General features: G+C 38.2%; 1 protein-coding gene across 8 annotated transcripts in view; it reads right to left on the bottom strand.

The window, feature by feature from the left end:
- Mub (mushroom-body expressed) overlaps window positions 1-25,707 on the bottom strand; it is a 106,698-nt gene that overhangs the window by 8,419 nt on the left and 72,572 nt on the right. For 4 of the 8 annotated variants that reach the window (XM_064121719.1, XM_064121710.1, XM_064121726.1 and 1 more), the window contains 7 exons: window positions 19,724-19,988; window positions 13,670-13,726; window positions 12,800-13,198; window positions 11,825-12,220; window positions 7,360-7,456; window positions 6,773-7,052; window positions 440-3,121 (listed from right to left, as the gene is read on the bottom strand). In XM_064121719.1, coding sequence (XP_063977789.1) covers window positions 2,740-3,121; window positions 6,773-7,052; window positions 7,360-7,456; window positions 11,825-12,220; window positions 12,800-13,198; window positions 13,670-13,726; window positions 19,724-19,804 — 1,692 coding nt within the window. In that variant the 5' untranslated portion in view covers window positions 19,805-19,988 and the 3' untranslated portion in view covers window positions 440-2,739. Of the gene's footprint in view, window positions 1-439; window positions 3,122-6,772; window positions 7,053-7,359; window positions 7,457-11,824; window positions 12,221-12,799; window positions 13,199-13,669; window positions 13,727-19,723; window positions 19,989-22,220; window positions 22,564-25,707 lie in introns of those variants that run through there. The other 4 variants (XM_064121694.1, XM_064121736.1, XM_064121745.1 and 1 more) reach the window with 4 other exon arrangements.

The following is a 25,707-nucleotide window of genomic DNA, read 5'->3' as shown; positions in this document are numbered from 1 at the left end:
GTTAGACATGTCTTTTGAAATTTTCTCTTAATCACATCATTTACCATGTGGTGTCATATGAAGGCTATGCTATACAAAAAATATCAACAGATATCTTTCTCCCGACGTTTTCTTCTAAAACAACATTAACATTTCACCTCTTCACCCCTGATGTCATTCAAACAGTTCAAAAGTCTGACTTGTGTGAACATTAATCAACCACAGGGGCTTGAAAACGGGGGAAAATTGAAAGGAAATATCAAGAGAGAACTCGATGACTCGACGATTAACTCGTCACAGATGAATTCATATAATAAAATCCCCGTGATTCTCATCGTAAAAAAAAGACATTGTAAGCAATGAATGTTTAAGCAAATAATAAAAAGGTCGAAGAATACAAAAAACGGTTAAACGGGACAAGTAGATTAAGAGGACTACGGAGGATTTGGATGGTGCTTACCGAAGATGGGCAGGAGCCTGGGTCAGAGTTGGTTGGATGGATATCGTCTTCTCAACAAATTTTTTTTTCTCTCTTAAAAAATATTCTCTTTCTCTTTTCGTTCTCTTCTACACCCGGTATTTTCCTCGAAATATACCCAACGAATAACGAAAATGATGATGTAAACGGTAAATAAGCCCTGTAAAACGAAACTTAAAGCCGAATCTCTTCACAAAGAAAAGAAAAACAAAAATTTCTCCATCGAGTCTCAATGAGAATAACATTCGCCTTTGTGTAATTGTTCACCTTTATTTTTGTATTAAACACGCCTAACTTTACTTCAACAGTGATACAATTTAGCCAGAGTATCTGCTAAGCCACACAATGTATATTATTCAGTTGTCAATAGCTAATCGTCAGGTTAATCGACTTATCCCATACAAATAGCCAGATGTAGTGCTAAAACTCCATCATAAAGTATCTCTTCTCGTTTTAATCACCTCCATTTTCCCATTCTCATAAACTTGACAATCGACTCATTCACTAGAAAAGCAAAGAGTTATTGCAGAGAATATGATCTCTCAGTTGCCTGCAATTCACCTAACGATTAAAAAATTATAAACTAGGATTGAGCACGTACGTAATTATTGACCGGGAGATACTTCTCCAGGATTTTTTCCTCTTTTTTTCTGACAAATATTGAGTGGAGAAAACAGTGACATTAAACTCGTGAAACAGAGTTAACGATTTCCTATACCGAAATAGTCAGGACAACGAGAATAGCCTGTCACTGCAGTGACACGACTGAAAATTCAATGAATATTGAATTCTCGGGAACATTTTTCAATAAACCAAAAGTACTCATTTACACAGACTCACCTATTGTTTAATGATACGGTACACATATATTTATAGTTCATGTATATTCCTTACTTATCGAATGATTATTATGTATAACATTCATGGATGGCCAATTAACCATCATTTATTACTTCATTAATGTGTAGTTAAGCTCACCAATTAGCGGATTTAATGAAAATTATTTTTTTCGTGAATTACAGAACTAATAATTTTTTTCCGGAATATTTCGTTTATCTTTCCAATCTCAATTGCTCAATGACATGATTCATCTATTAATTAATTCCAATCAATTGAGGATTAAATAGTAATATTCGTGCTAGTCGGCCGCAGGTCTGTGCCATTACAATTTCTTATATTACACTGTCTTAATGAAAATACACGATCCAAAAACATTCTCACTGTTTGCTCATTATTCTCACTTCTGCATTCTCTCACGTTTTTTTTTCATATGTAAAAAATGCGAGCTGACAGAAGGAGAAAATCGTACTGACGACAAAAATTGAATTATAAAATTCAATGAAAATTATTTCAATCTGTCTTACGTACTAAATGTAAAACTGCTAACGTTTCTGACCCAGAATTCATTCGCAATTTGTCGTACTATCTGACAATTTTATGTTATTCCATTAGTACTTAATTATGATTTTTTCACCATTATCCTTATGCCGGGTATAACATTACAGTAATAATCCACAGTAATGATAACTATATTTTTAAAAGAACATATCTCGTGTTGATATTAACAGCACTCCGAGCTCTCTTGCCGAAAAAAAAATCCAAAAAGAAAAAAGAAGATATTTAATGATACTTCATTCTCACGTTAACCATGAAAAATTAATTATAAAAAATATAATACCATCAACAAAAAATTATTATATCAAAAATCGAGACGAGGACTTTGATTTTCTCCCAGAATTTGCCTGTCGCGTTTACAAAATTCTTACACAAATTTATTAAAGCATAATCCTTGGCACACGAACATATTCGTCTGGGAGAAAATACATTTCTCGGAGTGCACTGAATTTTAATAGTTTGGTTGAAATATTTTTATATAGCAGATGAAATGGTGAAACCCAGGAAATAGACTTTTGTTTACCGCTTCATCATCTTGATGACCATGGGGTTTACGGAAAAATGTTAAAAATCTCTCTATAAAAGAAGAATCAATAAATGTACTCAAATAAAACTATATTATTTGAATGAAATCACTCTCATTTTTTGTAACTAACGAAATTAGTCTCAACATAGTCATATAATTTTCATTATTCCCATTGATCCTCTTGATTTACGTCAATAACCAAACGTCATCTTCACCTGATTCCATTCCACCACTTCCTCCTGTCTATTCTCTATCATTTAATCCTCAAATAATGAAAAAAAAATTGTAGGGTCATCGAGGACCCCGGGAATAGTGAGACAAGTTGAAAATCCTCCAACAGCTCTCCCTCTCAATCCCTAATTCAGTAGGGATTGTACTTGGTCCTCTCAGACTTGAATTTACCGCTGTCAGTTGGTCCTGGTGCACCAGGACTGCGTAAACGTGGTGTAAATGACTTGTGTGAACGATGTACACCAGTTGTCTGGACAGGTAGTTGTGTTGTGGCGGCACCACCGGCACCGCCAAGTAATTCCGTAAGGCCACCAAGAGCTGTCAGGCTAGATAGGGCGTTGAGGGCACCTGGCTTGCTTAGCAGCTGAGCCAAGGGGATTGCGCTGGCCAAGGGAGAGGCAGTGGTAGTAGTGGTAGAAGGGGAAGCACTGGCCCCGGATGCCCCGGGATTGGTGCCGCTGCCAGGGGTTTGGGTATTTTGGGCCTCTAGGTTAGCTTTCTGCAGTTCGACACTGGGGAAAAGACACAAATGTAAAAAAGGTGAGGGTAGGATACATTTTTTTTTTCTGTAATTCTTTTATTTATGAGAAAATGTTTAATGAGACTTGGAGAATGTTGGGGTGAGAGAAAAAACGAAGGAATTTTTGGAAAAATAATCTCTGCAGGTGATATAATTTTTTTTTTAAGATTGGGAGATTTTTTGGAGAAGGAAATATACTTTTTGTGTAAGGAGATGAAATAATGAATCGAACTACTCACAGCTTTGAATTTGTACTGAATTAATGCAGAAATTATGCAAAAGAAAATCACCATATTCTTTTAAAAATATCGCAATGAATCTAATATAAAGAGATTACCTCCGTTTAATTTGAAACTAAAATTAGTTTATTCGTCTCGCGGGCAATTTTTTTTTAATCTGTCATTAAGAAATTCTTCTTGTGACAATCGTTTTTTCTCCCAGTGCATGATTTAAAAAAATATTGAATTGTAATTATGTCCTTTCTTTCATTCCTTTTAGTGGATTAGTGCATCGACGACTGTCACGATAGTCTCGTTGTACACATGGAAATTAAATTAATATCAATCGCATGGTACAATTACCGTGACCGTCGGCGATGATAAATTTGTATGTGAGTGAATATACCAGTGCCCAATGAGAGAAGACGACACCAGTTGGTCGAATGGATAATTAGAGGCTCCCGGTACGCAATGGAGTTGAAAAAAAAATGAGAAGGAAGAGGAGGGAAAAAAAAACGAAGACGAGAATTTGCTGTCGATTGATTGCGACGAGGTGCACGGTTGGCGTTCACTCGACTACGCGATTCAAAAGTAATGTATTTAGTGCACGGGCTAGTGGCATTGAGAGTAGAAAAAAAAATACCGGGATGAATGAGGGAGTGCGTGTAGAGTAAAATTCATGGGCCATACGGTGACGGTTAATTGAAATAATTTATTGGCATAATGTGCACTCTGGTGGAAGTAAAAATTAGCAATCAATGCGCGCATCGTGTTTCTTAATTTGATGGAAGGATTTTTTTTTCTTTTTCGAGAAAAAAAAATTCAGCGCGAAGTGCATTGAGGCCGAGTGCATGTTCCATTTTTTTTTTCATGTTGGAAGGCCTCATGAATGCATGGATAACGACAAATAACATGCATGAAGGAATGTAGGTGGAGATGATGCGGCAATTCTAGGGAGAATTTTTGTTGCGTTTACCGTGATAATAAAATAAATTCGACGGATTACGCGAGCTGAGAAACAGAACTGAAGGGAATGAACAGGCGTATTCAGCGAATAAAAAAAACGAGAAATTAGCGTCGCATGTGCAATTTATTTCCAACGCTTTATTGCACGAATGAAGGGCAGTTGGAAAAGGGTGAAAACGGTAAATCAAGAGCTAGACAAATGCTCGTTAATTGGCTATGGACGTTGATAAATTGTCAATTTGATTGGTGAATCCTTGCCACTCATATTTATAAATTTGTCATTGAATGTAACGTGAAGACGTAAAACTGTGAGAATGAAAAAGCGGTTAATTTTCACTCTAGGTGTTGTTAATTATAAAAGTATATATCACAAGGATGATCACAGCTGATCCGTTTTAATCCCGGTGGTGGTGTTGATAAACACGTTGAGTATGAAGCGTTAAAAAAAAAGTAAGAAATAAAGTGCAGGAGAATAAAAAAGGATAATGTTTCCATGGAGAGGAGCATCAGAAGCCTCGGACGGAAAACACCGAGTCGGAGGATAAAGGAGTTTTCACTATAAAAATGAAAAAAAAAGCTATGGAAACTGGCAAAGGAACAGAGAGGAATTAAAAACAGGAGCATTAATATAGTAACTTCTCTGGACTGAGAGGCTTGTCATCCGATCATTAACAAACAAATTCTCTATCTCTCATTTTAAATCTTTTTCTCATGTTTTAATATGATAAAGTAAAAAATCTCGAATAAACATAAATAGAAGGACAGCCAGTGGTGATAGGAACATATGTTGAATGAGAACGGAGTTGATTCCGCAGGATATCTCAAGGTGGAACCTAGATGACAGGATACCTGGAAATAAAGGATTATGAACATTTGGTTTTTTTTTTTGTCATTGGATTCCTCTTCCTTTTGGCTGGACCCCATCGGTGATGATATCCATTCTTCACAATTCGTTGAACATCCCATCACAATCAGACAGATAAGACATTTCATATCTCACTCGAGTTATTCTAATTTTCTTAATATTAGTCTCCTTCTCTCTCACCTGTACAATTTCTTCGATTACGATAATAATGAGACATGTTCGGGTCATTCATCTTCCTACCCTCCCCACCTCACGTCAACCCTCTTGTGATACAACAATGAACGTCGTGACGAAGACAACATGAATTTTCAAGTCTTTTCAATTCAATGGAAAATACCTGACGATTGGACTTTCTGTTACCTCCCTCTCACACATTGTCCTCGGTATTTTTCACTTCCTATTCTCCCTCTTTTATCCACAACTCGGGAGACACTTGAGCGTGTTGAAGTGGGCATATAGCAGACTGAGAGGAGTCGAAGGAGTTGAGGGGTGGTTGCGAGGGGGGATCAGAGAGTAACCCAGAAACACGATTCCAAGATCCCCTCCCGTTGCCCACCCATTCTCCAAAAGCCTCGAGTGGATATTAGATGTTCCAGAATCTCGGCATTGGTATTGTGGCACTCGGAATTTCCCTCAGATCCCGAATAATCCAAGGAGGTGTTACGTGACAATTTTACAATGGTACTTTGTAAAGCAAGAATTAATTCATTTTGGTAGTGCTAACAAATTGAATTTGATTGGAAACGCGCATTCATCTCAATTACTCATCACGGTATTCACAATTTTCAAATAGCGTTTGAGGGATATTCCTGTTGTTCTATTCTGAAACGTCTAACACTCGACACCTGGAGATATCCAATGAACACAGAGATTTGGATTTCACGGATTTTACTGGATTGAATCCCCAAGCGCATCACAAGTGCGCATATTATTACGTCTACGAGACCACGTTTTTTATATTATCTTCATTTCTTTGTGACACTAGACTTTCTCATTTCATGCTGTCACGTATTAAAGTTGAATTGAAATAAGTTATTTTCTCATATTGTGGATTTGCGCCACACAAGGCTGTTAATCATATCGGTATTTTTCAGTGATAATTTATACCCTGAGAATCTATTCATCTGATTGGGATGAGAAATTTAATTCAATTAAGAACACTCATTCATCTTGATCTTTCATCACGACGTTCAGGGTTTTGAGATACGTTTGATGAAAATCCTTGTTGTTTTGTTCTGAAAAGTTTGACACTCGACACTTGAAGATGTTGAATAAAAACATATTTCTCCATTTTTCCGAACTTGTTCGTCTGAATCCTTCAATACATCACACGTGCGCATATTATCATTTGTCTAACGAGACATTTTTAAATCTTTACTCTCATTTTTTTGAGGCACTTCCTTCTCATAATCCGAATTATTGAAAGTTGTACAATGAGAAACGATAAGAGGAAAGAGTTGAAACAGATTATTTCGATAGATTGTACAGTTTTTAACACATAAAACTGTTCGTGAGAGTCTGGGAAAAAAACCCAAAGTAGGAAGGTAAATAAATATTTGAAATTGAGATAGGAGAATTTTCAGAGGGGACTTACCTCATGTTGATGAGATACTGTGCCAACGCCACGGCGTCTGGATTTCCAGTTATTGTTATTGTACGATCTGTAGTGCCGCCCTCTCTTTCCTCGCAGTTGCTAATTCTTATCATAGCACCGGATATCTGGCGGATCTCGGCGATCTTGGTGCCAGCCTTACCGATTATACAACCGATAAGTTCATTTGGCACTGTCATCTCGTGCGTCTGATTGTTAGCCGCCGGCTGCTGCCTGTTTGTGTGATTCGTACGCAATTGACTTCCAGCTAAGGCTGCCAGAGCTATTTATAGATTTTTTTTCATAGTTATTCGAGTGTTTTAACGAGAATGTCAAGTCCGAAGAGGCAATTGAAAATTTAATTTTTACACTGAAAATTTAGTCACTCAGATGAAACGGTTCAAATCGATCCCATAGAGAAATAATTCTGATAAACCATTTGAATGTTTGATGAAAGTAGGCCCTATTTGCTTCGTAGTAAATGCACCCCCTGAAATCCACTTGAACCATCAAAGCTGATAATTGTGAACGAATAAAGTAAAAAATCAAGTGACTGGAAAGCTTTCGAACTTATAATTTAGAAATTTTACCAGCTGGGTTCAGACCTCCTGTGTTTGCAGGCGTAGCTAACCCTCCGAGACCAAGTGCAGCGAGTCCAGCCAGTGGATTGCTCCCAAGTTTGCCCATCTGTAACAACGATGAACATTCGCACGGTTCATAAACCCCGTAAATAACCCCCAATTATCCAATTCATCAATTGCAAGGGATCAGAACAGGAGAACAACTGGCAATAAAACACCTATGCGTAAAAAATTAAAATTTAAAAAAAAATCACAATTCTTGCCTTGACTCTGGAATGGAATCTCCATTTAGAACAAAATATATATATATTTATTTTCTCTTTCACTCGGTTTCATTGCACATCTTGAGTTTTTGAAAAGTATAAAAGAAAAAAAAATTATAAAAATACTAGAGACCGGGGATTGCGAAATCACTGCTGCATGGATTTTTCTCGTCCCCGGGGGGTATGTGACTTTGCTGGAACGTATATCAAATATTTGTGGAAGTGAGGAAGAATCTAAAAATGCACAATTTTTCCCTTGATACTGGAACAAGTCGACGGTGAAATACGAAGTAGAAAGCTGATTTCACAATTTTATATTTCCTTCGGTATTTATCTTGCAATTACTGCCATCTTTGCTCTAGCTCCGACCCTGGGAGACGTGCAAACGAGGGAAATGAACCCCATGACGTTAGAAAATCATTACGGAATAAAAATCTCAAAGAAACTCCTCAGAAAAAAAAACCGGAGTTTATATTATTTTCCATTTTATATTGTAATTTTTCACTGTCAACGTAAATTGATCTGGATTCTGAGAATCTATTCGCATTATGTTCAATTATGTAAATTATGCGTGACGGAATAGACGAATTTTGCGGATTGATTTAATCATTCCATTTTTGAGGAGAAGTTTTTTTGAGGCATTTAATGGAAAACGTTTGGAAAAATGTTGTGAGTTGATAACAAAATAACATAAATCATGATAATTAATGAACCGAGCGATTTGTCATCCTGAACTCACCGATGTGCATCAAAACTAATCTAATAAACCTACAAATTACATAAACTCTCTAAACGTGTAAACTCTCGCTGTAATCAACAAATTTTGTACATTATTAAATGTCTTAACTTCTTAAAAAAAAACAACATGAACATTTTAAGGGCAGCCCACCCTCGCGCAAACTCTTTCATCTCTATCGATTGCCAAATATGATTTTTAAACGAGTAATTGTCTCTCATTCAGCAAAAGTGTTTCGATTAAGCCATGCTGTATCATCTAACAGAGCCGCTAAAGAGTTGTACTCAAATAATCTAAAATGCCTTGAGGGATGTTTGAAAATTATAAATAAAGAATATGACTGTAAGGCGTTAATGGTGTAGTGTAGGAAAAGTTTCTTCATCCCAGAAGAAAATGAATTCATAACGCGAAAGAAGTACTTTAAAGTCGAGAAATAAAATTAAAGAAGTTTCTCTTCTCCTGTGACATTTTTTTTTTCAACGTAAAATTGTTCTCACCACGCGTTTGAGATTGTTAAAACGAATGAATAAAAAAAAAATGTAAAAACGATGAAGAAGTGTTGAGAGTGAATTCGAAATGAAACACCTAAGTGAGATACAGGTTAAATAAAAAGTTTTATGAGACGAATGAAGAAATAAATGTGACAAGAAGCGAATGGTTATCTCAGAATTCTTCATTCCCATGCATTGTTTCACATGATTTTTCATCAATAATCGCACCCAATGACCTCGTTGTATTTTGTTCCCCCTTTATTTACGTGTTATTTTGTAAATAAAATTGCACTTCAGTAGCAGGAAATGCTGGGACTCTAGTAGTCTCTTATTTATTTTTCCTTTTACACTTTTCATTCCTATTTCCACATGCACCCGACTTCCCATTGAATATCTATCACTCGCTACCTTCAAGCAAAAATAGCTGAATCAACACGAATGGAAAAAAAAGGGGGGGGGGGGAGAACAAAGAAACGCAATACGCGATATAGAAAAATATGGAAAAGAAAAGAAGAAAACAGTGCTTTTGTTTTCATGAATGTTTTCATTCGTGCTTCTGATAGAATAGTTTCTCTTTTCCGATAGTTTTTTTTTTCTTCATTTTTCAAAAATGTAAATGTTAAAAGTGCATTTTTAAAAGAGATCCGGAGTGGAATAAAAGAGCTGTCGAAAATGAAAAAAAGTACCGTTCAATAGCACGTGGAATTGAATTCAAAAGGGTCGATAGAGCTCGGCTGAATGTGTTTGCGTCAGCGTCTGCTCGAAAACAAGAGCCCCCCCCCCTCTCTCGCTAATTAGCAAATAACTATTCAATTCGGTATATCAATGCGGCTATAATACTAATGCTCCCTTTAAGACGAATTCAATTAAAAAAATTATGACTAAAGTAGGGGAGGGGGGGGCAACAAGGGTAAAAAGAAAATTAAATGGAAGTAGAGCCCGTCCCGAAGTGATAAAAATTGCATTTTAATGAGGAAGAATACGAGCGCGCATGCAGTGCAAAGCGTTTACAAACACAAAAAAAAAGAGAAGGAGCTGTAATAACAGTCGTACACAATCATGGTTAACGTGCGTTGGGAAATAAAAATTGTAAAAAAAGAAAAGAAACAATTCAACCGACAGTTACGTGACTCCTGAGTAGTGTCATATGCAATCAATTCTTTCTGGGGTCACGTGAGTGTCGGATATGTACATGCAGAGAAAAGAGTCACAGCCGAGTGAGTTTTCCATCTGGAAAATTGCGAATAAAGAAATAGGAGCAAACGACTGAATATCAGAGAAGAATTTTCTTCGGCAAAATATATCATCTCTTGATGACGTAAAATTCAAGAAATTTGGGAAATGTTGACAATTTCAGAATGAAGAAAAAAATATTCTGTGAAATATATTACGATGCGAGATTCGTAATTTTTATTCAACTATTTTTTCATTCGTTAAATCATCAGGAATCAATTTTGATAAGTAAAAATTCATTTTAAAGGCGAAAAAAAATACCTTCAAAATGAAAAACAAATTATTCGATTCCATCGCATCAATCTTGAATAATTAATGATTAAAAATAGTTCATTGAACTTTTTTAATGAAATTAATGGAGTTAAATATTTCCAGAGGAAGAGCTCAGTCGGGTTGCCAAGAAGTCAAGCAAGCCAAGCGTTTCTTAGCATTTCGACAGTTCCTTTTTCACAGGTCAAGGGGTTTCTGGGGTGGGGCAGATGGTGGAGATCATCGTGAATAGCGTTTTCATTAGAACAGAAAGGGTTAAAGAGGGGGGGGGGGAGCAGGTCTTAGTGGTCAGGGGTAGTCTACTGGAGGACACGGTGTCGGGGCTATCGACATACAAAACACTCATTGTAACCCGCCTCGTGACATTTTGTTATTGAATTGCAGCATCATTGAAGATGACAATGAAGTACACGCGAAGTTTTGATGGAGTTGAGAGGCTTTGTTAAGAACACTGGTTGTCACTGTGGTACGTGGTGATTAAGGGGGTCTGATTGTATTTGATGACAGTCTGAAAATTTGTCGTAACCGATACTCCGGAGTTTTTGAGAGATATCATTGAATATGAAAGATATGGAGATTTTTGGCTGAATCTTGGAGGAAATATTTAGGGCCGACATAAAATGGAAAAATGGTAACAGAGGGGCATAGGGTCCAGTTTTAACTGTTCATTGTCATGAAGAATTCGAAGATTGAAACAGAATGAAAGCCTGATAGAGCTTTCTCTTCTGAATGGATTTCGCGTGTTGTGCATGATATCAATAATTATGGCTCCGAAAGCTCAAAATTGAGATTATAGGTTCCTCGAGAGAGTAATATTCCAGTGAGTTTTCCTTAATGGGTAATTGTATATTTATACATATTGTAAATTTAATGAAAATACGAGGACCGAGTTTTCCAGCTTTCCAGAATCGGGGAGTGCAATGGTCTGATTTCTTCAGAAACGGTCCAAATGAATAATTCAAAACACCACTCGATTTCCAGTGAGTTTTCTGGATTTCCAATCGAGTCGTCCAGGAGTATTCTACAAGTTCAGTCCTCCGTTAAAATATCCATCCGATATCCACCATTAATTTCTCGATATCCCCCAAAACCTTCACCATTAAATTCCCCGATAATTTGATTGCCACGTAATTAGCAGACCACCTTAACTCGATAAATGAAAAAAATCGTGTAATCCCTTCACCGTGCCGAAATGGGTATGCAGTGGCTGAGGATTGTATGTGTATCCTGTACTTATGATAGGGATTGCTTACCAACAAGGGATACAGATGTGACTAAAGTCTAGTCATGATTGGATGATTCAATCGTGTTCTGTCTCTCACGTGTAATCAATTGGAGTTTTTTTTTTTCAGCAGGGGTTGAGAGGCTGAGGCTGGGGGCTCAGAAAAGAGGGGGGGGGGGCGGTGGTGGTTGTGGGGGTGGTGAAGGTGGTGACGAGAAGAGGAGGGGGTGTTTTGGATCACGAAAAACAAAAGACTTACGGCGTCTGCCACGAGTGCGGGCGGGAGGGCTGCCTGCAAGTGTCCACTCTTCAGCAGGGGGTCGGCGAGGCCTGCCACGCTTGCGTGTAAGGGGCTCGGGTGTAGCGGATGATGGGGTCCAGTGAGATGGGCCGGGATCAGCGGATGGCCGTGTGAAGCGAAGGGCGAGGAGGGGTGGGCGGCCGCGAAAGGCGAGGCAGTAAGAGTTTGGGCGTTCAGCGAGGGTGGGGCAGGCCCGGCAGCGGATACCGGCATTGACAATACTGTACTTACGTCCGAGTGGGCGGGCACCGCGTAATTACCCTGGATGGTGTATGCTTGCCCACCAGCCAGGATCACTGGCCCACCAACTTGGGGTTTGGGGCGATAAGGGATCGTGGCACCTTTGGGAGGGGACTGAAACAGATCAAGAAAACAATTTTTGCGCATTGATCGTGCGCGTTATTAGATTGTATTTGGGGGTTGGGGGTTTGATTTTTCAACCCTTCGTTAGTGTTGATAATTTTTTTAAATGAAAAACAATTATTTTAACGAAAAATTTTTTGACAATCTATTCTGCGCAGAGCACTGTTCAGATAAAATTGGGACAATGGAAGTCAAGCTCTGAAAGCTGATAAAATGATTGAAACATACTCTGATGGTCGAATATAGACCTTGAAATAACTACCACAAAAAAAAATAAAGAAATTGGATATATTATTGTGACGAAGGGTTGATTTTGAAAAACTAGTATTGGAGTACTGTCGATAAACCATTGAAAAATTTTCATGTAATCCACTAATTGACGATATTGAATATCTTGAAATTCTTTCACCCGAGGCAAAAAAAAATTTTCAACAGTGTACCTCAACGCTCTGACTATTTTATCGGAATTTCACCAGTAGATAAAAATTTTCCGTCAAAAGCTGATGAAATTCCATTTCATACTCCGAATTATTGAAAAAATTTCTAAACAAAAACAAAAATATTTCATACCTCTAGCATGACACAGCAAATGTGGTATATGCACTGAGTGATGGCCTCACTGGTTCCTGAAATGGTGACAGTACGCTCCGTCGAGCTCGGTAGCATTTCCGAGGCAACTTGAATGAGTGCACCAGTGACTTCCCTTATCTCCTTAATCTTGGAGCCACCCTTTCCAATGAGAGAGCCACACTGTGATGCCGGTACAATGAGCCTCAGGGTTATTGGTGTTCGTGTGGTACCACCACCACCACCTGCACCACCACCCTGTACATCGTGAAATTGCGAGCACCATTCTTCAAATTTCTTGCAGATCAGTGTAAATGCCTTGAAAATTGAGTTCGTTGGCCCAGTCACAGTGACAATTCGCTCTGGACACGAGCCGTCAGATATGTTTATCTTGGCGCCTGACTGTTGATAGTAAATATTTGATGTTGGTTAGAAAGTGGATTTGTTGAGGTCGATATAAATACACTGGGGAAAAAAAACTATACGGACTCACAAAACTATTTTTGTGAGACAGCTATATTATCTCTTGAAGGCTACACTTAAGTTTATTACAAATACTATTACGAATGAAATGGAGAAAGCTGACCTGTCAACTAACAATCATTGTACTGATTAAAGTGCTGTTTTTTATTCTAAATAAGTGATAGAATTTTTTGCCTCCAAATATTCCTCTAAATCTGAGTTGATTGCGACAATACACGAAGTTTTTCGCCTATTTTGACCGGTTATCATTTCGGAAATACTATCTCTTATCACAATATGACTTTAATTCTGCACGTATAACACGATTACATTAATGATAAGGCTAAACAAAATACATAAACGCAAGTAGTCGTTTATTCCCAGTGTACATTTAATCCGTAATATACTTACTTCCTCACGGAACCTCGTGACGATCTCTCCCTTCTTGCCTATAATACTTCCCACTTCCTGTAAAAAACAAACATTAAACATCCTCATTAAGTAGGCAAAGTCCATTGAAAACAGTGTAGAAATAGCTTTTATGGTACGCTGGAGTAATGCAAATCCCCCCCAAAGTGGTTGCAACCATTTCCCATAAATTTCGATACACTTTAAAAATAAATTTCTCTAGAACTATAATTAGTCTCGAGTGATAAAAGAAGAGCGCAGGGTCTCGCTTAACGTTTGGAACGGAACAAGAGGAACTTGACGAAACAAAAAAAAAAAAATAGACACAAAACCCCAAAAACCCCTAGATATGCATCTCTAAAGTTAGGACGAAGAGGCCACGTGGTGTGTGGAAGTTGCTCAAATGCCAACATTTTCTAGTGTCCAGAGTGAACGTTCACTCGGACTCTGTGAGAAATTCAGATCAAGGTCTCCACGAAAGTGCAATCACTACAAAAATACGAATTACCTAGTTTTTACAACAAAAATTTGTGTATTCGTGATCACTAACCGTTGACGGATCAACGTCTGACGATGGAAATTTGCCGATTGGCTGGATAAATTGGGTGTATGATGTAGGGGTATAGGTGAGAGTACAGAATCATGGAATGGGGAAGATGAGGATGGAGTGCTATATCATGTAAATTGGCCGTTCAATCTCCGAAGCGCATGCCACTGTAAACGCAGCAGTTTGAATCTCCAATTAAGGTGCCACACCACGTGAACGCTTGGTATAGAAGTACGTCACTTAGGTTTATAACGTATACGGAAGGAGAGCCGGTTGGATGAAACTGCGGATAGAAGTACTTGTTTTTACAACCAACAAAGTAGAAGACTGATAGCTCGAGGATGTTGAACCATGAAAATATCGAATGCCTTCAGCGCAAACAACCCCTTAATCCTCATCATGATTTTCCAACTTGTTTTAATGTTGGAACATCTTGGAATGTTAACTAACCCTTCCTTCACTTCCTCGAGAAATTAATCCTACGATTATCTAAGTATAGTTGATGGTAACGGGGGTCATGATTGGCTAGGAAGGGTCGGGCTTCATGCAAATCGTGAGAACGCCACTCATATTGAATTTGTGATGAAAAAGATTGAGAAATATACGACAATTTTGTAAACTTCCCTATACTAAAGATATTCTCAGAGTAATTATTCACATTTGGACCTTTTAAATTCGAAATATAGTGATTGTTTATAGCTCAAGCAAAATTTGTTTGAGGATCCATTTGTTCAAGAATTTGTCTGATAATTCATACAACTTCTGCGATGAAGAATGCACCTTCGAGTGAATTTGACATAATGTGTCTAAATATTAAACCCGACGACAATTCAGCCACAAGCTGTAACCATAAATCATGAGGGAGGATTATTTGACTTTCCCCACGTGGACCTGAGTAGTCAATTCTCCACGTGTCACATCCGTTAACAAAATTGGATACTCTCAAGTGCCTCTGCAACATTGGTTTTACGATGTAGACCAAATCCGGTACGAGTTACAAACTCGTGCCAATGATCTCTCGAAGATGTAGAACAAAGAGTGACAAAAGAGGGCTTACAAAAGAGTAGACGAGAACCAACAAGATTAACGAGGATGGTAACTGGTTCTGGTCATTAACACAAGAGCCCTGATTCTTACCACCTGAAGAAATACTATTTTTCACAAGTGGCAGTTAAAATAAATGAAAAAGAAAAACTCATAAAATACACGGTAGTTCGTTGGGAATTGAATTTTCCAGGTATATTTCTATTTCGAGTTTCGCCAACGGGTAACGACGTCGCTTTTATCCCATTCCAAGGATCGTCAACGAGGTAATACGATGGCGAATTCGAGTAACGAATATAGCTGGAAACAAGAAGGTAATGGCAAGGGAAGAAAAAAAAAAGACTACCTGGAAGTATGCCAATTTATCGGAGAGTGGCTTTAAGAAATTCATAACATTGCAATGTTTATAAAATCCCATTTACACTATTGATAATGAGATTGTTAAATTCAGCATTTTTTTTTCCAGCCAGACTGATATGCTGCAATTGAGTGGCTAATGGTTTACCTATCATTGTCCATTTTTGGTAAAACGATGACGTCCGTTATTAACGGATCTGTCCTGAGAGCAGAGGCTTCTTGGCCAGGGGCCCTGGCTCGAGTCCAGCCAACTGGAATTCACCAGACTCACTACTAGACGATGTTTCCTCTTTGACTCTAGATGGCTGAGGGAGGGAGTAAAAAGAACAGGGGAAAGATAACGAGAATGATGAGAATACTGGAGAGTCGATAGGATTTATACAAATGCTCAGTGAGTATCTTGAATACAAATGCACCACAATGGAATCGATAGCACCAGAAATTGAGGAGAATTCGTTCGACTGTTTCTGGTGATTGTGATCAGTCTCGAGTGAATATCGTACCAATTCAAGATATTGAGGAATCCATGGAGAGACATTTTGAATCGTTGAATCAGACGATTAGTCTCTAAAGCCTGGATATACTTGAGATTCACTGTTATAGACCAGACACAAGGTATTTTGCCTTCTGGGTGTGAAGTAATTGATGTACTTTATGCGACGATAAAATCGTCTGCCAGTTGGCAGTAGATTGTAACACTGTAACGGCTAGGTCATACACGGGTCGTAGATGGTATATTGAGGTAACAGGTCGATAGCTCTCTGGTGTTTGCTACGAGACTTGAGGATTCGAGGAGTTGCCAAATGGTTGTTTCTTGCAACCGTTTCATGGAGAATTTCCATTTGACTTAAAATCGTTGATTGAAAGGTTCTAGGTTGCTATTTGCAATGAACTACTGCGAGTTAATACGGAACAAGGAATACATTTCAAACGAATGAGTCCTTCATTAAAGGAAATCAATACGCCAACAGTAATTTAATTCAAAAATTGATGGAATTTATTCTAATGAAACGAAAAAAAAACGTCTTGACGATTCATGAGACAAATATCATTTGCCACTACAATTAACTTGGCTTGCACATTCCCGAGAAGCAGTTGACTATTGAAACGACACAATGGAATCGAGGGACTCTGAAAAGCCAGACTAGAAGATCCCCAGCCAAGAGTCTTGGCGTTGCTCCAGCCTATTAGAAGTTCAGAGTATTTCAGCCAAAAAAAAAAAGGCCTGGGGATAGACTTGTGCATCAGCCGGAGAAAAATGGCCTGCCACAGCAGCAGTCCTCGATTAATCGGGCCATCGATTATCCATGGTAGAAAAACTAAAAAATATGTATCACTTGGTGGAGTGTTGAAAATGTGACTACTGTACTGCCAAGTTTATTTGTGCATCAATATATTTTTTTTTTCACTCGTTTGTTGTTGCTCGGTCTCTCTCCAGTGATAACTGGGTCATGACGATGATATAAAAGAAGGTATCGATTGATCAGGGGTATTCAGGCTTGATTCTTCGTTATGTGACAATATCATGTGGTAACAAAGGGAGGGGGTTTATGTTGAAAAATATTGCGTGAAATGGCTGTACATAGTCCATGTCACTTGTTACTAGGAACATCATAAAGGAATCATCCTTGTTAACTGCTGATCGCTGATGGAAATTCACAATTTTTTTTTCCGTTTTCAGGTTTTTATCGAATTTCCAATGAGATGTAACTCCTCCAAATGGTGTTACTGGGGTGAGAAATACTAATAATAAAAATAATGATAACAATGGTGATAATCATGGAAGACAAATCAATAAATTCCATCAATTTGCCCAACGAGACAGCCCCTGTCAGAAAAAATTATTAATCGCTTCGACTGTTGTCACGAAGAAGAAAGAAACCGCGAGGCATTAACCAATGCTTCGTCTTTCACTCTGACAATTACGTAACATAAAAAAAATTTCCATTGCAATTGATAAGTTGGACACAGGCAAGTGAATTGCACGATTTCTGTTGTCAATTTCCACGTTTTGATTAATATGCAAAAAGAGATGTAATATACGTAAATCATATGGCTCATTTAAGAGATAATGATTCAAGACAAACAAGAAAATTCGACCAATTTGCCTAACAAGACATCCCTCACCATAAAAATGACTAATCACTTCAGTTTCTGTCAAGAAGAAGAAAAAATTTCAGAGGCATTAACCAATGCTTCGTCTTTCGCTCACACAATTACGTAACCCGAGTGACACGCAAGTGTGGAAAAACCGTCATAATGCTTGAGTGCAGGGGCTCACCAGAAATGCGGACGAAAATATGATAAAAAAGAGGAGTTGATGGTTGTGAAAAAAAGAAAAGAAAAAAAAAAAAGAAGGTTCGAAAAATACCGAGGGAAGCCCTGGTGGCTCCCTCGTCGTGGTTGTCGGTGCGAAAAAACGAGGGTGTAATGAGATTTGACGTGGAAGCTCTTGCCTCCAACATTGGTAGTTGAAAATAGAAGGGGATGGTAAAAGGGCTTGGAAGCCCTTCCTCGGAATACTTGGGTGCGTCTAGCCCTATGCCAGCTGGTATTTCGTGTTACTCCAGGTGATGGAATATACCCTACCAACAGAGGAAGGGAGGTGGCTCGGTTTATGACGCATGGAGGATCGTTGAGATATGCATAAACGTGCAATAATTCTCGTGTAGCACTTTAGCACGATCTTGGGTGGTGAAATTTACGTGTGTGTAAAGTGTAGTGAGTGTCCTTCAATCTTGATATGAAATACATAGACATGAGTTTGAAGGAGGATTTGAGGAGTACGTCGGTGATGCACGTAGGCAGAAAATCGATGATGCAACTTGCTCAAGATTCTCTTTGTTCATCACTGGGATCGATTCATCACTGATGCTGATAAAACAAAAAATATATAAATTTTCTATTGATTCGGATGGATAAAATTGAATTAATTACGATTGAGTTAGCTCGCCATTATTTTAGGAGAGTTATTTAATTTTAAACGTGAATCGATTGTTACCTCTCCGTGGTATAGGAGAGGAAGAGGTGACACGAAGAGGGAAGAGACGTATCCATGACCCGAGTCAATAATAAAACATTCAGTGGGTAAGGAAGCGTGCCAACAGGAGCGTCTGATTCATCGGGTTTATTTTATGTTCTCTTCAAAGCCATCGACTTCTTCCTACTGCATTCTTCGCCGGGAGCTTTTGTTTTCAACGAGGCTTTCTAATTCTTCCGGACATTTAGGTGATGTCTTTAATCACATCACAATTCTAAAATGTTTTTCTTCAATAATTTTTTTCGAAATCTCAGGGCAATTGGAGATTCGAGAAAATGAGAATTTCTGATCAGGCAGAATTTAATTGAGAATTTCCATTTGGAGTGTGTGGGGAGTATTTTCAAAGGTCAAAGAGCTTTTTGTGGAGTACAAAAGGCCTTTTCTCTTTGAGGATTTTTGTCTGACGATGGTAAAAATAGAAATGAAAGTTCATCTCTAGTCTTGTGTTCCTTTAGGAAGTAAATTGGAGTCGCTTTTTACTGTATTCTTGGAGGTGATTGATATGTATATTGAGGTGCAATTTTAATGAAAAGTATCAAGATGTTACGATCGAGCCAGATCTAGTGCCTGACCCATGATATCTCAATGCTGATATTTAATGCTAGCAGCAAACGAGCGAGCGTTCGTTAAAGCTATTTTTTACTGTTCATAAACTTGCGTTACTCTTTTATTTTTGCTATAAAGGGAACCGAGTTAATGTTTTATAAACTGAAATCTTCATTATCTCAACTCTATAACAGAAATTGTCGTTGGAAGTGCAGGCAGTTCCGAACAAAAAAATATAAAAAATCAGGTATTTTGTACACTTCCTCAGAAATAGTCAGCATGCAATTATTGTGATTCGCTTTCCTTTTCAGTCTCATCAATGTTAATTATTTCGTTTTTTAACTACAGTACGAAAGTTCAGCAGTTGAAGTTGAACAGTTATCAATGTGAATAGCTCGGTATTCTCAACTAATTTCATTGTTCAATGCACATCAAAATAGAAATATCAGATATTGCAACTCAATTTGTACCAATAATTTTTAATAATAGTATAGAATAGTCTAAAAACGTCATGAATACTCACTTTTCCCTGCATAATGAGACGAATGGTGAGGGTGACCGAGGGGTCATCATTGAGCACTGGTTTATTATCCATACCGTCCATACCAGATCCACCAGTCTGTTTGATATTATCTCGCGTCTGATAACGCTGTGATGCTTTGACACTTGGGGAGAAGGGAACGGTAGAGGATAAGGAGGACAGGGGTGAGGTGAGGCGTGTGATTTTGGCTGGGGGGGTCTCGGGGGACGTGCTTCTTAAACGATCCCAGGTAGGCTCTGTCTTCGCACTGCAAGAAAAATATAAAAAAATGTAATATTAGTACTTGGAATCACTTCAATGGAAGCATTAATTGAAAGAAAGAAACTTTTCACTTCGAAAAGGAATAATTTCTTTTTACTGTTTGTAAACTCGCAACTGTAATTCATAATTCATCATTCGCTAGGACAAAATGTAAAGTGGAGTGGAAGAATAAAATCTCCGTTTTGATATGCAACTGCTTCATGTTTGAATAATTTATATTTTCTTGTGAAGTGGGTCTTTCGAGTCGTTAAAGAACCAATAAAAGGATTCATTACGAAACTCAATGCTGGGGGGGAACAGATTACACGTAGAGACTAATTTCTTGGGGTGAAGAATATCATAATGATTTGAACGTTTTAAAGATTGAACTGCAATTTCTTTTTTTTTGGGATTCATGGGAAGTTTGAATGACAATTCTCTTTTTCCAAATCGAGATGAAGCCAAATACAGAAAGATCATCTTGGAGAAAATGATTTTCTTTTCAATACTTTGAGTAATTTTGAAAATAAGCCTTTTGACCTTCGAATGTTGTAATTGTTTGCTGCAATCGACAAACTTCATTCTATTTTCCTTATTCAGAATCATCTTGCCTTCCATATGAAACCGTCTTTAAGTACTCAAAAAAATGAAATTCATTGGAAAATCCATTGATTCTATTTTCCTCACTCTGTTATCAACTTCAAGATCCAATAAACATTTATATCAGTTTTTTTTTCTGCAATGAACGTCGTAGTTGAACATCCCTGGATTTTTTACCAGGCAATAATGCTAATTGCGCTGCTGCATTCACCCAATCAATGATAGAGAGATAGAGGGGAATGGCAAACTTCGGACACCCGGTTTTCCACGAGGCAAGAGGAAGAAGCAGGGAGGAGTTTGTAGAGGGGCAGACGAGTTCTGCCAGCTTTTGGTCCGTTACAAGCACCATCATATCTCCTTTTCTTTCTCCACAATGCTCTTTCTCTCTTTTATTCCCCTCTCCATCCCTCGTGCAATAATATTTTGTATTATTGGGAAGAGGAGGAAAGGAGAATAAGGAAGATAAATGTTCTCACTACCTCGCAGTGCAACCGGATTACATTTCATTCAATTATTTTTCATATTTCCGGTGATAATAAAATTTTACATCACTTTTAATTTTATTTCCCCACAGCCGTATATATTTTTCCCTAAACAGATTTATTATAGCGTTTAAGGCTACAAATTATTCAACTTTGTCCTCAAACTCAAATAGTCCCACCAACTTTTCTATTTCCTCTCAATCAAATACCAGATTATTTTCCCAATCAACCGATAAATAATTAATAACTTGCTCAACCATACGTGAAAACCCGTCCAAATGAATATTTTAGTAAATAGACGGTAATTGGCATGAGCAAAAACGTCTACGAGTGCAATCACCAGTCGTTTCAGCTGTGAATACAAAGAGAATAAAAAAAAATGCAAGGGGGACTGCATTTGTAGGCTCGAATGAAAAACAAAAATAAAATACCAACAAAAGAAAACCTGCCGGCAATTGCTCTAGCCCCCCTCCTCCCCAACCTCCCTGGAACGTCTATTTCCACATTCGGTGGAATTCAAGACACAAGAGATCAAAGGTAATATTCATTGAAATTCTTTCGTGAGAAAGTTGATGGGATGAATGACCGAAAAACCCTAGAATCTAACGCAAATAACATCGAGCATTATTCACGATATCACGATTCCTGCAATCACCGCCTCTTCCTCGTGGGAAAAATTATCTAAAAAAATGATGGGAGACACTCGGCCGTGAGGCAAGGGGAGGGTGTTCGTAGGCGATAAAAATCCAGATAAACCCATTCCACTATGACTCCAGGGGTTATTGCATGCAAAAACGGGTTTCACATTGCAACCGAGAGACGTTGGAGTGGCCAACACAATCGACCACGCCGGCCCATGTCGACTCAAATGAAAAAAAAAAAAAAGTCCTCCAATTCACAATGACACTCACTTCGCCGGGAATTCATCCCCCTCAGGATTGGGCTCTCAAATAACTCCAAAAACGAAATGAATGAATATTTCGTAGAAAGGTTACAAGGGGGAGAGGCCGAGTCGAGGAGCCGTCCGAGAGCATGCAACGCCGGCGGCGTGGAAACGCTGCAATGGCGGTCTCTCTCGTTATGCGAAATGACGGTAGTAATAACCCCCAAACAGTAATTCACACACTTGTCCCAACAATTAAATAATCACAATTTACCTAAATCCACTGGTCGTTCATTCGTAATGTTGCACGCCTCATTGGCACTCCCAGAGGAATTATCTCAATCCCGATGTGATTTATTTACGCGATATTCACTCAGATTTATTATTATTCCCGTGAGACCTGTAGGCGACTCCGGAGTGATTAAAGAGACGGGATAACGGGATGAGGAGGGGAAGTGGTGAATTTATAGAAAAAAAAGAGGTACTTTTGTTGGGTTATAATATTCCAAGTGGCTGTCGGTGGCGCACTACACTATTGGCCCGAAACACACGAGAAAAACTGCGAGCACCTTCGTTGAGTTTTAACGGCGCTACGTACGTCCACAGTGGCTGCTACCCCGGACCCTCTTCGTCTGTTCTCTCACTTGGGTGCGTTTGGGGGCGGTATTGCTGTCCCAGTTGAGTACGACGGTAATCGCAGTGCGCGCGCCTCTGCGCAGAGGGAGAGAAGGGGTGTGATGAGTGTACGCTGACGATAGAGCGCGCTGTCTATTGTGTTTCTCATTGGTGGAAAAAGAGTGGGCGAGGGTTCCCGCCAATATTTGACAATTTGAATTGTTGAGAATTTGGGAGAAAGTGATTTTGGTAGGGAAGGCGGGAGGTAAAATGGCACGATCAAGATCGTCTCTTGAGTGATGCAATTGGCGCCTCAAACAATTTTTTCTATTTACTTTTGTTAAGCATATTTTTTATTGTTGTTGAGAGCCGTGATAAGAATAAAAATTTTCTATTTAATAGAAATGAATATGAGAGGTACGAAAGAGATCTTCGACTAAAAGAAAAATTATTAATCCCGTTCGTTTGACAATAACATAAAAAATTATTAAGTGAGAATTAATGTAAAAATCAACAAAACAGTTACCGTAATCTTGAAAAATTTTTTTTCTTTGCGAAAACGCAATCGTCAAGTTTTTCAAAATTGTTTGTTAAATTGAATTCGCTGATCCTGCCCCATGAAATGGTGCAGAAATGATATTGGCATATGTTTTTAAGAGTTCATTAGACTAACGAAGATAATTTAATTAATTCAGCCATGTCTATTGGCCTTTAATTGGGCTATCCAGGAAATGACGCTTCTAATTTGTGAATGCTGAGATTAATTTCAACTAGGTGGGTAAACTGGTCTTGTTATCATGGGAACTAGGGGATCAAGTGGTGATGGCGATAGCCCAGGCGGGGAAGAGGAGTACCAAAGCCAAACGGGTTTTGTATGTGGAGTGAACATTCACGTAGTGGGCTCTACATCCAAGGGAAAACATTGAAAACTCAATTTGGCTCGTTTCAAAACTCATTTCACACGGCAATTCAACTTTAACCGTGGGCAATGTTTTACCTGTGTAACTGAGAAGTGAAAAAAATATTGTGAATCAGACTGAAAGGTTTCTCCCATTTATTTTCGATTTTTTTCCCCCCCAACCGGAGGGCAAATTTTCTGTCGCATTATCACATACCCAATTAACGGGGACGAGTGGTTGTAGATCGATTTAATGGGTTATTTTTACGTCTCAACTGGTCCAACGAAAATTGCATTCCAAATCACTCTCCATTATTGATGACACATGATTGATTTCCGTTAATTACGGGGCATAATTAATTAATCGAACTGGGAGCTAATTCGATTGGTAAATAGAGGGGACCATTGCCGGGGACTAATGTATATTTTTAAATTGGATTTTAAAAGGTCAGACAGAGCCCATTTTTCATCACGTCGCAAAGGGATTGATTCGAAAGGTTTTATTTTTCTCACATTTATTTTTTGCCGAAAAAAAAATTTTGCAGACGTAGATGTTAGTATATATTATACGTCTCATGGAATTCCATGGCCCAAACTAAAATAAAAAGAATTTATGACGCGTGTTTTAAATTAAAAAAAAATTTTCTGTTCATCGCACCTCTTTTTTTAAACGGTTTTATTTTTAATCTCATTTCGTCCCTTTTTCCGAGATATTCACGCAAAAATAAAAAAAAGGAGCAGATCAATCCGGAAATTTTCATTCCCCCCTCATTTATTCCTCTTATTTCTATCTAGGGAGAGGAAAAATGTATTTCCAGATGTATATAAAGATATATTTATATGCCCGAACCCCATTCGAACCCATCAATGCATTTCCACTCTCCAAATCGAAATATCTCCGTCTTGCGATTTTTTTTTCACCCTCTCCAGAAATCATTCGATGCCCATGAGGATCACGGGAGCAACTCCTTTTGTAGGAGACGGCCTTGGTGGGGGATCAGTGATATGCGGCAAAATTATATGAAGCCTCGGCTAAGAGAGTCGCCGAGAGGTAGCGGGGATCGACGAGGTGCAGAGGGATTATATAGGGGCTGTACGCATTACCGGAGGGTTTCCACCAGATCCTGGTACACACGAGGCATTTTGGCGTCTGTAAAGGGGGGGGGGGGACCCTCCACTATTACTCGAGATATGACGCTGGTGTACCCAACTGGTTGGAAATCGATAAGCCGACGTTGGGCGAGTACCAATATCGGCACGACACCGTAGGGTTCTCTTCATTGCTTTGAACCTCGTCTTTTCCTTGTTTTCCGAGTAGATTATGGAGTAATACACGTGTCTGCGACTGATTTCACGGTTCGGTGGGCTCTAACCAGTGTTTTTGGAGGCGGTGAGAGCGGTTTAGAGATTTGTCTATAGTGTGACAACACTTGAATTATATTGGAATATTTATCATTTTTTTGTCTCGATAATTGTGGCAGAAATTAAATAATTTTTGTACTTATTGAATGATTTTTTTTTACACAATTAAAGGATTAAATAATTTTTTTAATCTACCGGTGAAAACACTAGTCAGTATTCAGTTTTCACTGAATGTTCTATACTTTTTTTCGAACGTTTTGGAATTTTCCTGAAAGTTGATTGAAAAGTGCGTAACTGTTGCGTAATTTTTACCGAATATTATTTTGAATCGCAGGTTAAACAGGCACATAATTTTTCAAAAACTCTTCTCCCCGTGTAACAGACTTGAGTTGACATTAAAAATAAATAACGAAATTCTCTTAAATGTTTAAAAAATTTAATCGGTAAAAATCTAAGGATTTCCTTCATTACCTTGCATGCCATCTTTTCCTCGTTTTCGAGTAGATTAACGGGTAATTCACGCGTCGGGAATAATTTCACGGTTCGGTGGGTTGTAACCAACGTTTTTGGGGGTGTTGACAGGGATTATCGATGTTTAGATACTTCGATATGACGTGAAACTACTAACTTGTAAAACCGTCTCAATGAAACTGATTTGTCGTACAAAATAAATAAAAAAATTCTTTTCTCATTCTCACCACGAAAATCGGAAAGAATCGACGTAATCTTTTTGAATTCTCACCAAAAATAATTCAGTAATTAATTATTTTGAACTCTCAGTCCTTCCAATTAATTTATGACTCATTATAAATTGATTAAAATAACGCCATAATTGAAGTATTAAACAATACAGGATTTATCCAGCAGTGGTTGGCCCTCTCCCTCT

This window comes from Diachasmimorpha longicaudata, chromosome 1 (genome assembly GCF_034640455.1).
Source record: "Diachasmimorpha longicaudata isolate KC_UGA_2023 chromosome 1, iyDiaLong2, whole genome shotgun sequence".
Classification (NCBI taxonomy): domain Eukaryota; kingdom Metazoa; phylum Arthropoda; class Insecta; order Hymenoptera; family Braconidae; genus Diachasmimorpha; species Diachasmimorpha longicaudata.
Note: the sequence above shows the minus strand (reverse complement) of the source record. Positions and strands in the feature narration are given on the sequence as shown.